General features: G+C 40.7%; 1 protein-coding gene across 2 annotated transcripts in view; it reads right to left on the bottom strand.

The window, feature by feature from the left end:
• Positions 1-2,483: 2,483 nt before the first annotated feature.
• The window catches only part of ATP9A (ATPase phospholipid transporting 9A (putative)), a 59,971-nt gene continuing 50,446 nt past the window's right edge, over positions 2,484-12,008 (bottom strand). The window contains exons 25-29 of one of the 2 annotated variants that reach the window (XR_014185433.1): positions 11,831-11,939; positions 10,502-10,559; positions 8,254-8,457; positions 3,145-7,096; positions 2,484-3,058 (exon numbers count right to left, since the gene is read on the bottom strand). Coding sequence is in view for 1 of the 2 variants with exons in the window: in XM_082065821.1 (XP_081921947.1) it covers positions 6,960-7,096; positions 8,254-8,457; positions 10,502-10,559; positions 11,831-11,939 (508 nt within the window). In the remaining variant the exon portion in view is untranslated. Of the gene's footprint in view, positions 7,097-8,253; positions 8,458-10,501; positions 10,560-11,830; positions 11,940-12,008 lie in introns of both variants that reach the window. The other variant, XM_082065821.1, reaches the window with a different exon arrangement.

The raw sequence follows: 12,008 nt of genomic DNA, 5'->3' as shown, positions 1-12,008 counted from the left end.
TTACGTGCATAATTACAGCAAGCCAAGAGAGGGAGGCTTTAAAGTGGGAATGCAATGATTTTAAAGCCCTTTTCTGTAACCCGCTCACTCAATAACAGTTTGGTATTAGACCACAAAGGGAGGAAGAACAGCAGAAAGGAGGATGTTTTTCTGAAGGCCAGATCCTGCAAGGTGATGATCATCTCTAATTACAAGCAGCAAAAATTCAGAGATTCACCATGTAACCTAGAGAGCCTCACACCACCCAGACAGTTTTAGGGCCAGGAAATACCAGCTCTTGGCCCAAGGAAACCATAGCATCGGTTTTGATACTGACTTTAAATAGGTGCTGGACCAGGATTAAGAGCTGCTAGCAAAGCTTCTCCTTGTGTTACCTTTTTGCAGTCACAGCGATACTATTTCTGCAGCCAACTGCTGCTCACGCTCTCTGAAACTCGCTGTTTTCACATGCAGTTGCAAAATATCTAGCACAGATATAACCTGGATTGGCAGTTCTAGCTTTAAGATGGAAGTACCCTCAAAATTTTTGGATTGGGGTTTTATCAATACTCCATATAATAAGGTCATTTTTTTTTTTTTTAATTAGGAATGATTGCAGGCTTGAAAAGACATCTGAATGCTCTGTGGAATAAGTAACTTTCCCATAGGATTGACTCCAATGTTTAAGGTGGGGAGAAGGTCTAATAATCAAAACAAGAATATTGCTGAGCACTCTGCGCTCTGACTTTGGGTGCAGCCCAGAGATCAGGGATGCTCTGCCCTCATCTCCTACCTGTGACATGAGCAGTTACCATCCTCTAGTGAAGATTTATGATGACAACGGTATCTAACGCCATGGGAATGCAACGGAGAAGAGGCAGAGTAGGTGCACAGCTGCTGTGACTTGAGCCACCGCAAGGCAAAGACAGAGGACGTAGTGACAAGGGTTTCGTTTCTCCAAATGGTTTAAGGTAAAGGGAACTTCTGTGCATCTTCACACGACACCCAATGCCACAGTAAGATACACAATTACCAGGTAGCACCTATATATATTTTTTTTTTAAGAAAAAAAAAAGGAAAAAAGACACATAAATGTGTAATACAACCACAATTTGAAAAACCAGGCCACTGGCATTCTTTGGTAAAGCCTCAGCTGAAAACTTATCCCAGGATGCGTGATCCTCCAAAAATCTGCCAACCCCTGCAGTGTTCAAACTTCTTGTTTGACCACAGCCACATGAAGAATGAAATTAAACCCCATGGAAATCTTTGACATTTCTACTATTATGCAATGTTTGGGTGAAAAAAAACATTGCAGAAATTCTCCTTCCCTTTCCAGAGTGAGTTTAGAAAAACTATTTCTAGCTTTTTTTAATTACACATTTCACCATTAAAAAGAAACCATCCATAAATTAAAAGAACCACCAACTAGGGCTTATGTAACCCATTTGGAGCGGGAAATTGGTAACACTTGGGAGTGAAGTATGTTGCTGTAATTTCTGGAGTTTACAGCATCCATTTGATGTGTGCAAACACCACAAAAGTGTCTTTTTAATATTTGCATTAACTATTTTATACAAAAAGAGTTAATAAAGGTTAAGATGCTGGAGTCTGCATCCTATAGAATCTAAAATAAAAACTTTAATTATGTTTAATGATCAAAGGGATAGTTTATTGCTGCTTTAGCTGAATAGTCTCCCAAGTTATAGATTTACTTTTTCCTTTTTTTTTTGAGAGGGCGTTTATAGTTCTATTAGGTAAAAAAATCACCGTAGTGTGTTATTGGAGTTTTCCCTGCAGGGAATATTCAGTGTTAAACTCCTGCCTTTCCCTCCCGTTTCTGACCCAGAAGCAGGACAGGCAGCCCCAGCCCCAGGACTGCTCTTAATAGAACATTCAAGTGATGAGAGCATTCCAAAAATAGCTGTTCCTAACGCTATTGCATCATTGCTTTTCCAAAAGCAGCATATATATATGTTTTGAACAGAAGACTCGCTCCTAAAATACAGAGCAGTGCGCAGCAGCAGGAACGACCGTCTTCTCCCCGGCTGGGTTGCACTGAAAATTGTGAGGATGATTTGACCAGCAGCAGCTTCTGTGCTCCACACCGGACGATTCCACAGCATCAAAGTGCAACGATGGCTGCAGAAAGCACTCTGGAAAGAGGTCACTAATAAAGCGAAGGGCAGAAAAAGTTTTACACCAACATTAAAAAACAAACCAACAAAAACCAAATCAAACAAAACTCCACAAAACGGCAAGCAAAATCTACCCCCAAAAGCCTTTCCTGTGAAGACAGTTCGAAAACTGTTTATAGCAAAGAATTTAACGTAGCAGGTCTACGCCGATCAGCAGAAAGCACGGATCATTTCTTGGATGTGCATTTTCCTCGGAGATGAGTTAAAGGGCCACAATGCATCTTAACCTATATACTTAAAATTCTGACAAAATACACCTTGGACTGATCACGCCAGGACTAACTCAGGGGTATCACACACAGTGCATATGGATGAAGTAAAGAAGTTGCATAAAATTTATTTTCTCCACCTTGTTTTACAACATTCCCTTTTAAGTTTTTACACATCTGAAACATGTAACTCCACAGAACAATAAATAATCGGCATTCATATTTCTCTTGAATCAAGAGTATTTACACGTTATTTAACTAGATGACAGGTACAAAAAACATTGGCATCACAGTAAATATCATTTTGACACCAGAATCCATCTCCGCAATTAAAAATTAAATTAACATTTATTTTTTAACAATTTTAACAATTAAAAATGTTCTCAAAGGCATATAAGTACACAAGTTGTAGTCGGCAGTAGTAATGGACCATATTGGCAAAGCTGTAGAACCCAGGATTTCATGCAAATTAAAGAGTTTATTCCTTATGAAATAATGAACAATAAATAAAAAAAGAGCCCATCCAGCTCACACTGAAGATTGTAGTGGGCACTGGACTGGCCCCTGCAACTGTGGGGATGAGCCAAAGCCCATCTGAACAGTTGCATGGAAAGAACTTGCGATGGTGAGCTGCGTGCCAGGGGAGTTCACAGACCTGGGGCAGCGCGGCTTCTGCAAATCAAGGATTTATGGCGCGTCAGATGGCGCAGCAGCTTTCAACAACAGATCAAGCCAAACAACAAGCTTTAGGGACTCACACATCTCGCTCTCCGGGGCTCCCTGACCAACTCAGCTCAACCGTAACAAAACTTTCCTCAGCAGTCGCAGAGGACGAGAGAGGCCGTCAGGGCGTTTAATTGCGATAGTTCACTAGACCACAGAAAAACGCCTCTGGTGCTGCTGAGTTTGGTCCGGCCACAGCTGTAGCTCTCAGCACGTAGTTCTCAACAGCGAGGGGACACCAGGGATGTCACTCATCACTCCCCAGCCCAGTTCTGATACGAGCCTGCACAGATTTAAGCTGCTGCTGTCGAATAAAGAATGTTGCATTTCAATTGCACTATAAGCTGAGCAAAACAAATGTTCGCAAAGATAAACAGGACAAGCTCTGTGGAGGAAACAAATATAAAGGAAAAAAATGAAGAGGGTTGCGACACACCTGGAATTACTGCAGAGATGCAAGAAGAGAAGAGTGCATGTCACAAAACCCCACGTTAACGGACCACGGCAGCAGCACAGGACGGAGCGTCGGCCGCAGAGACACACGGACCCTGCAGCATCGCTGGGAGCACAGTCCCATGAATATATGAATCATACAGCACATAAACCAGAGCAAAAAAAAGGAATAGAAAGCACAGTAAGTAAGGCTACAAACAAGATACTACACAGAAGAAGAAAACAATACTTCACTCCCAATAAGCACAAATTATGAGCATACTAGAGGAAGAAGATTAAATTAAATTTCCAGCAGAGAATCCATTTATTCAAATATACAGTAAGTATGAACATATGTATTCAATTTTGCTTTTAAAAACATTTTTTTAAAATAACTTAAGAGAAATAGATTGCAGACATAAAGTGCTAAACTTGAAAAATACAACAATCCTTCCCCTCTCCTGCGGCTTGTTAGATGGCAGTTTTAATGTTCTGATTGCTTTAAAGAAATGCAGTGTGTACCCAGACAGAAATTACTTCCTGGATTTACAACCTTGTGCAAAAAAACTAGCTGCAAAGTATATAATTCACACCCCAAAACACAGCTACAGGTTACTATAAATTCCACTAAATATGTGTTCCTTATTAAAGTTATGATTCAATAAATATAAGCGAAATCACAATTCACTCCCTTTCTCAGTGTAAGCTAATATTTTGCAAATATGGTCCACTCAGTGTAAACTGTATTGACTTCAGGAAACAGTGAATTCTATCATATATGCGTCTCAAATATTTACATACAGTAGCATGGCACTGTTATTCTTGCAGGACATTTTACTACTAATTCACACTAGATAGGGACAGGGAAGATGCAAAATGTGATGTGTTTGCCAACAGACAAGAGGGATTACTCAATAAGTTACAAAAAGAAATTATAAATTCTTGTATTTAAATCTACTTAAATCAAATGCTTACCGGGGACTCCAGAACACCTGCATGGCCAACACTGTCCAGGAGCATAGCAAGTCACAATAAAGACAACATTAAGCATCGTTTTGGCAAAGTAGCACAATTCCAAGAGGCTGTTAGTCCAACTCCCCCATAGACCGGCTGTTCAAGCACCGCTTTTTCTCCATGAGACAAAGCACTGAGAAGTGTTGGACTTCTAGGGCCCTTCCTAACATGAACAGGCATGTCAAATAGGTAGAAACATATATTATTATTTTTAGGGAAAAAAAATAAAAGGGGGGGGGAAACGGCCGATTTTCAAAATATTATGAAAAGGTGGATACTAAGGATTACCCTTTCTTAGCCAGTAGGTTGTTTCTGAAGGTGATTTCTAAGTAGAGTTCAGACAAGAGCCTAATCAGAAGACTCACACAAAAGAAAAAACAACAAGTTAGATTAAAGAGTGTTTGCTGCTCTTATTCCTGAAGGATTTTGAAACATAGTTTTCTAAATTAAGAGTTTCCCCCACATGAAATAACAAGGTCATATGCACTTGCACCTTCCTCTCACCCTGAGCCACACGCGTTATGAAGCACATCCAATTTTTCTCTAAATCTTCTGGAACTTGCTTCCCCTCCTCTTTGATATTTACTCACAGGAACTGAGAGCAAGGAAGGCAGGTCAGGTTGTGCAAAACCTTCCCCGGAGCAATCACCACGCATCAGCCACGGCTGTCTGAGATCTGAAAATTCAGTACCACTGTGGGTCAACACAGACTCCAGCTCTCCTGTTAAAACAACACTCCCATTTTCCACTGAAGTTCACACCAGACCTTTTAACACAGCATTGTGCTCCTTGCGACAGCGGAACGCCTGGAGCAATGGCAACAGAAACTGGCAGTCCATTAAAGAGCTTCAGCATCGCACAGAGACGACCAGGGAGCTTTGGCTCCTCGCACCAGTGTGGTTGTCCTGACCTGGAAGGTTCCTTGGAGAGGAGAAGGGAGCTCAGACTCTGGGCTCTGCTGCTCCTGGTTCCTCCATGCAGCCAAGTGGTGCCAGCTCCAACGGTGGTTTTTATGATGTGGGAATGAGACAGTAAGCAACTAATTTAGCACAGACTAAACAGCCCTTAATTGAGGATGGCTCCCACTAAAAGCTCATCCCTGTCTGATGCATGGACCCAACAGCAAAAGGTTCCCGTAACTCGTCACAGCCTATGTAGGTGTTGCTTTCCTCGTGGTGTTACAGCATGGGCCAGTGCTTATTTAAAACCAGAACTCACTGAGTTTAATTTTTGAAAATCAAAAAACAGTAAGAAAATTTGCCCTGCACACGAGCCTAACGCCTTCATACGAACCCCACTCCTGCCTCTGCGATTCAAGTTTGGCTTTTAGAGCAAAGCAAGTGCAAGGTTCTCAAAAACCGCCTCTCTGCAGGGAGCGGATCATGAACAACATCCACCTAGGAGTGCCTCAGCTCATTTGCAGCTCATCTTCACAGCTTTGCCCTAACAGGAAACAGATTTCGTGTAGCTGTGAGGAGCAGCAGCTCTGTGACCTTCCCTTTCAGTCTCCAAGGATTCAAGACACGTCTGCCACATTGTCTGCGGAACAGTACGAGTCTCTCCTCACGTTGTCGACACATTTTAAGACTGATCAACTGCAAATTTCTTTTCCAAAGAGGATTTGCTTTAGTTTAGATAAATTTCTCCTATACAAATAAATAGAGAGGAAAGCTATCATGTCAGCAACTCCTTTTAACAGGAAGCACAAAAGCTAAACAAAACTGATTTTTTTCACTTTGGACTACATTTCTCTGTATTTATCAATGGCTGGATACGTCCAAAATCATTAAGGTGACCATGTTTCAACTGAAGGGAAATCTCAGACAAGCTCAGATTCTCAAGTGTGTGTAGATCCAACATGCTGGAGCCCCATTATGGAAACAGCATGCCATAAATCAGGAATCAGCTGTCAGCAGTATAGTGCATCACCTACTTTAAGGTATTTCCAAGATGTAAAAAGAATACAACTACTTGAATAAAAAAGATAAATAATACAAAACAACATAACACAATGCAAGGAACAGCACAGATACTTAAAAAAGGAACTTAAGTTTGTCAAATGTAAATTGCAAGGTCAGTTAGCAGCTTTCAGATACTTTCAACCATGCACGAGAAACCCATCATCACTGCAGTTACGTGCATTTGACCCCAGTTAAGTTGAACAAAAATGACAGACAAAAACTGGATGAACTAACAAGTGCCTCCGTCCTCAAAAAACTTCCCTTTTATCGTCAGGTTTCTGTTCACGGCAGTTGTGAAGTCTTTTTTCAATAAAGCAGCATGTAATAAAGATTACCACATGATCCTTACGCAAATATCAGACGTATTTGTTATAGTAACAACTACATGATTTTGTCTCTCAGCCATGTGCAATATTTGTCTCTGGTGTGCAAGGAGAGCAGCCCTAGGACGTGAGCTTCGAATAGCTTGGGGGAGAAAACCTTCGTCTCAGGTACTTCAGGACGTAGAGGGGAAGGCAGCTCACCAGGGTGATGACGGTGACTTTCCACAAGAACGACAAAGTTGCAATGAAGTAGACATCTGTAAAAAGAAAAGAGCACAGAGTCCATGAAGATGGGAAGTATGCTCTGGGAAGAGGTGCAGAAAAGCAATGCAATCTACCAATACTTAAACAGCCTCACCTTCTCCACATGCTAGTTCAAACCTCATAGGATCCCCAGTTCCTCACTTGCCTGCCCTTCTCTTCCACAAAAGACACAGCTTAGTTCACAGCACAGCTCAGTAAGACATGCAGCTCTCCACAGACAAGTGCCCAAATATACCCCATCCAAAACAGGGGGTTCCATCTCCTGGCAACACTAACCTTCCTTTTAAATGGACCACTTGCCTTCTGACTCTGGAGCTGCCCGCTGCTATTTTGCTGGTCGTCCAGCAAACGCATCTCTTGACCCAGTTACAAAACCTCAGAATCATTGCAAAAATAGCTGAAGCATTGTTCCAAACGGAGCTGGTACACCCATATGCAAGAGATACAGATGTGGCCCATTGGAAGTTATCCTCATTGCCTTTGGAGTTAGCAAAGAACTTTACGGAAGAAGTAGTGACATCTTGTGGTTCCTGAACAAACACTGGAACAAACCGTACGGAACTGAAATTTGCAACTAGATAGCTACTGGGGGAATCTGGAGTTCCTTACCTTTTTTCCTTTAGCCAGGGAAAAGATTAGCTCTGTTGCAAGGAAAGAAAAAAAAGAAACCCAGCAACAACCCCTCCAAAACCAACAAAAAAATGCCAAATGCACAAGAAAAGGGCCCCAATGCCCCAGTGAAGCAGCTAAAATAAGTTAAGTTTTAGGAGGCAGCTACTTCACCCAATTAAAACACTAAATCTTTCTATCCAACAACAGAGGCTCAAATTTCTCAAGTTCAGTTCAGGAAATAAAAGCCACTATTACATGACAGCTGATGCATGGTAGAGCTCTGAAAGCAGCGATGAGATTCTCTGTTCAGCACACAGTTTACCGACCACCTTTATCTCCTTTACCATTTCACTATGAGAAGAAACCATAAAATGCCTTTCAGGTGCTTTCAAATCAAACAGTTTACTTTGGTCAGAACCACTGACATTGTAATTACATTGGCTTCACCAACAGCCTTTAAATTCAATTCATGGCCTTACAGTCTTGTTACCGTTCAGGTCATAAACCAACTGATTGGAGAAAAGGCATTTAACCTTACCAATAAACTCATGTAAGAAGACCAGAGAAGCTATGTAGCAGGAGAGGCTAAGCAGCTCAGCCACTATCATGAGCCAGTGCCAGGTCTGGATCGTCAACGCCACCATCAGCAACTCGGTGAGAATCAAGGATGTGAAGGAAATGGCGACAATGTGCACAAATTCAGATTCAAAGAGGAGGAGCGCTCCATACATGATGATGCTACCTGCAAGGGAATGGAACATGTGGGTATTTTATTCAAACACCAGTCTAAGCTCTAAAACCCACTGCTAGGTCTTGGAAAGGATGAAACATAGTTTTGTCTTGAGACTGTTTTTCATGAAACCTGATGAATGTAATGACAATGAAACAGTTGCTATTTAGGAGACAGAACTGATGAGAAGACAGGGAAAAGTTACAGCAGAGGTGGCTAGACTTTTATAACAGTCTATCATATTCATAGACACAGGGAGATAGGAAATTAATACATGCTATTTTGGCAACCAGAGATTTCTAACATCACGAAACTCTATCCTCCCAGAAAAGCAGCTGGTCGCTACTCAGAAGCTAAAAGATATCAAATACTTCGAAAACCTCCTGCATTGCCTCAGTGCCCAGACAGAAGCGAGGTGTTGAAAAGTTAACCTCTCCTTGCACTACTTTGGCCAAGATTTCTCCTCTTTACACTTCCCCCAAAAAGGGAGTACACGTTAAAGCACTGGTAAGGACGCATTGTTTTGTGCTGCTATTCTGGCTGGGAATGCTCACAACGCCCCGCGCAGCCACCTGCACAAATAACTCATGTTAGCAGCATGAGTAATCCGCACCGACATCCATCACACCAGGCCAGTTTCGGAAGGGAAAACCTGCGAGTGACTAGAGCTGGAGCCACAAAGTTCAAATCCAGCTGTGAACTTCCAAGTTCAAGTTTTTGGTCAGGCTCATCTCTGCTAGCAACTAGCCCCATTGTTTGGCCTGCTGTCTTCTAGTTGTTCAGCACATCAGAAGTGAAGTCACTTTAACCAAATATTGTAACCAGATAGTGGTGTTAGCTTAAGAAGAAATCTTTCCCTCAGTGCATCACCCTCTGGCTTCAGCTTTTCACCACTTGTGAGATTTCTATAAATGCCTTGGCTTTGCCATCACATTTGTACATCATCAGAAGACCATTATCCCTGTTGTAGGGTCCTACCATATTAGGTTTTGGAAGATAACAGCAAGAGAGCTTTTGTATTCTTGGTTTCACTCCCTCCTGATGATGGTAATATCAATTAAACCAGTGAGAAATAGCTGCTTATTTTGGCACATGCATTCTGATTCTTGTTGATGAAGGAGTTTTGGAAAACAAGAAATTTTCTCACAGAATCATATGGCCATTGGGCTTTGTAGTTCCATGTTATTTACAGTAATATGATGGTAATATCAATTAAACCAGTGAGAATTAGCTGCTTATTTTGGCACATGTATTCTGATTCTTGTTGATGAAGGAGCTTTGGAAAACAAGTAATTTTCTCACAGAATCATATGGCCATTGAGCTTTGTAGCTCCATGTTATTTACATGTTTTCCATGCTCCCCTGATTGACACTTAGAGAAAGTATTTGAGTTCGAGGTTACTTTATAAAAAAAAGACAAACTAAAAGAAAAGGTCTTCTTAGCCATATATGCCAATTACTACATCCACTTTTGGAAAACAAATGCATTGAAATTAAGGCATTTGCTTAACTGTTTTAGCAGCCTAATTAGAGTGTATGAGATATGATCAAGAACCTGAGCTCTACTCTAGTTCTTCAATGCAGATGGCTGTGAAGTAACCAGAACTATTGCCACTTCTAATCGACAGGGTTTAGATAAAACACACAAAGCTATTTAGCATGCTGACTCAGTAACCTGTATAATCTATAGGTTTGAAAACCTTCTTCAAAAGAAGGTGAGAGTCACAAGCTCTACTTTACAGATAGAACAATTAAAGCACTAAAAGAAACTTGCACAAAACTACAAAGGATGGGCCCAGTCAGAAGAGCCACTTTGAACTCCTACATCATTGCCTACAACAAGATTGACCAGTTGCTGCCAATATTTAGTTTTAGATAATTTCTTCCTTTGGTAATGCTGCCAACATTCTCTGAGACAAAAAAAACCCATGTTTATTCACTATCCCAAGGATGCACTGCTAAATTCACATCTTACTCAACTTCCTGCAATACAAACAATTAGATATAGTGTACTCATTAAAACATCTAAAGGCACAAGCAGAAGTCGATTTCTTACCTTGATAGATGCTTATTAAGACCCAAATTAAAAACGTTTTGTAGGATAATGGTCGTCCCTGGTGGGGGGCAGAAAAAAAAAAGACAAAGCTCTGTTAGGTTTTCTTTCATGAACATTCACTTACAGATCAGCCCAGCAATTAATAAAAGAGAATCTGAAGGTGATTTGGAAAGAAAACAAAACAAATCCACCAACCCTGAGTTACTGTCTCTCTGTTCTCATTTTTCACGATGCACGAAGGAGCCTGGGACTGTGGAAGCTCATTGCTTGCACAGTACAGTACAACTTCTTCCTTACCGCACACATGATTAATTCAATGCAAAGAGGTCTCATGAGTTTAGTCATTGTACAGTGAAATATAAGATGTGTGTACACATATATATGAATACATTAATATTATATTTCTAGACACACATACACACACAAATCACCATCATATTGAAGGCAGATAGTTTTTAAAAAAGCATCTCCAGCCAACACAGCTACACCAGCACAAAAACCCCCTATGTTTAGACCAGGCCTAAGGATGGTTGGAGAATTAGTGGTTTATGACATAAGAGACAACATACAAGTGAAACCAGATGGAGACTTATTCAGGCTGTTGGAAAAACAGGCTTTGCTTCTAAGAGTATCTGTTTAACAGAAATCCTTGAGGGAAAGGATCTGTTGAAGACTCAGTCCACCCTTTCCTTCAATTAAGAAAGATGTTCCCAGTTTGCATACTCCAGTTATTCAAAAAATTGTCCACGAAAAAAAAAGAAACTCAATACAAGATTTACCTTCCTGATATTTCTATGGTAAATATCAAATAAAGTTTCCTTTGTCTAAAGAGAAGGACCTGACTTTCATGCTAAAGCTAAAAAAATGGCACAGCAACCAAATCTTTAGGTCCCTTTAGATCATCCTGAAGGCAAACTTCTATTCAAGAAACTATGTGATAACCTCCTCCCTCCATCAAATGAGCACATCCCTTCCCCCATCCCCTTTTCTGGCTTCAGGATAGTGCCAAATCCCCGACAATTTATCTTTCCCCTTTATTTTGGAACAAATCGGTAATATTAAATCCTTAGAATTTCCCACAGAATGGAACTTAAATTTCCCCAGCCGTTTTTAATAAATTGCATTTTATGTAGCATTCAATAACAAACTGCCAGGAAATCTGGTTGTATCTGTTAATTCAAATTTGCCTTTAAAACAATTTTGCTTGAAAACGCATGATAAAGTTCTGTGTCTGCCGATAACATATTTGACTTTACACTTTCAGAGAGTTTCAAATCAAGACAGGGTTATCGCCTTAAACCAAAACAGACAAACAAGAGTCTCTCGCACCTTGAGAAGATCTTTGTAGAGCTCTGGGTACAACATTGCAACTTCAGATTTAACATCTTTGTCCAGGACTAGAGAAAACACTGGAAACATCGTGTAAATTGTGGAGTACCTGGGAAGAAGGCAGAAAAAAAAAAAAAAAATCAGTAAATTCTCTAAGGTGCAGATAAGCAAACAGAAA

The sequence above is a fragment of the Streptopelia decaocto genome, assembly GCF_964273445.1.
Source record: "Streptopelia decaocto genome assembly, chromosome: 14".
NCBI classification, from domain to species: Eukaryota; Metazoa; Chordata; class Aves; order Columbiformes; family Columbidae; genus Streptopelia; species Streptopelia decaocto.
This window is presented reverse-complemented; position numbering and strand designations above follow the sequence as displayed.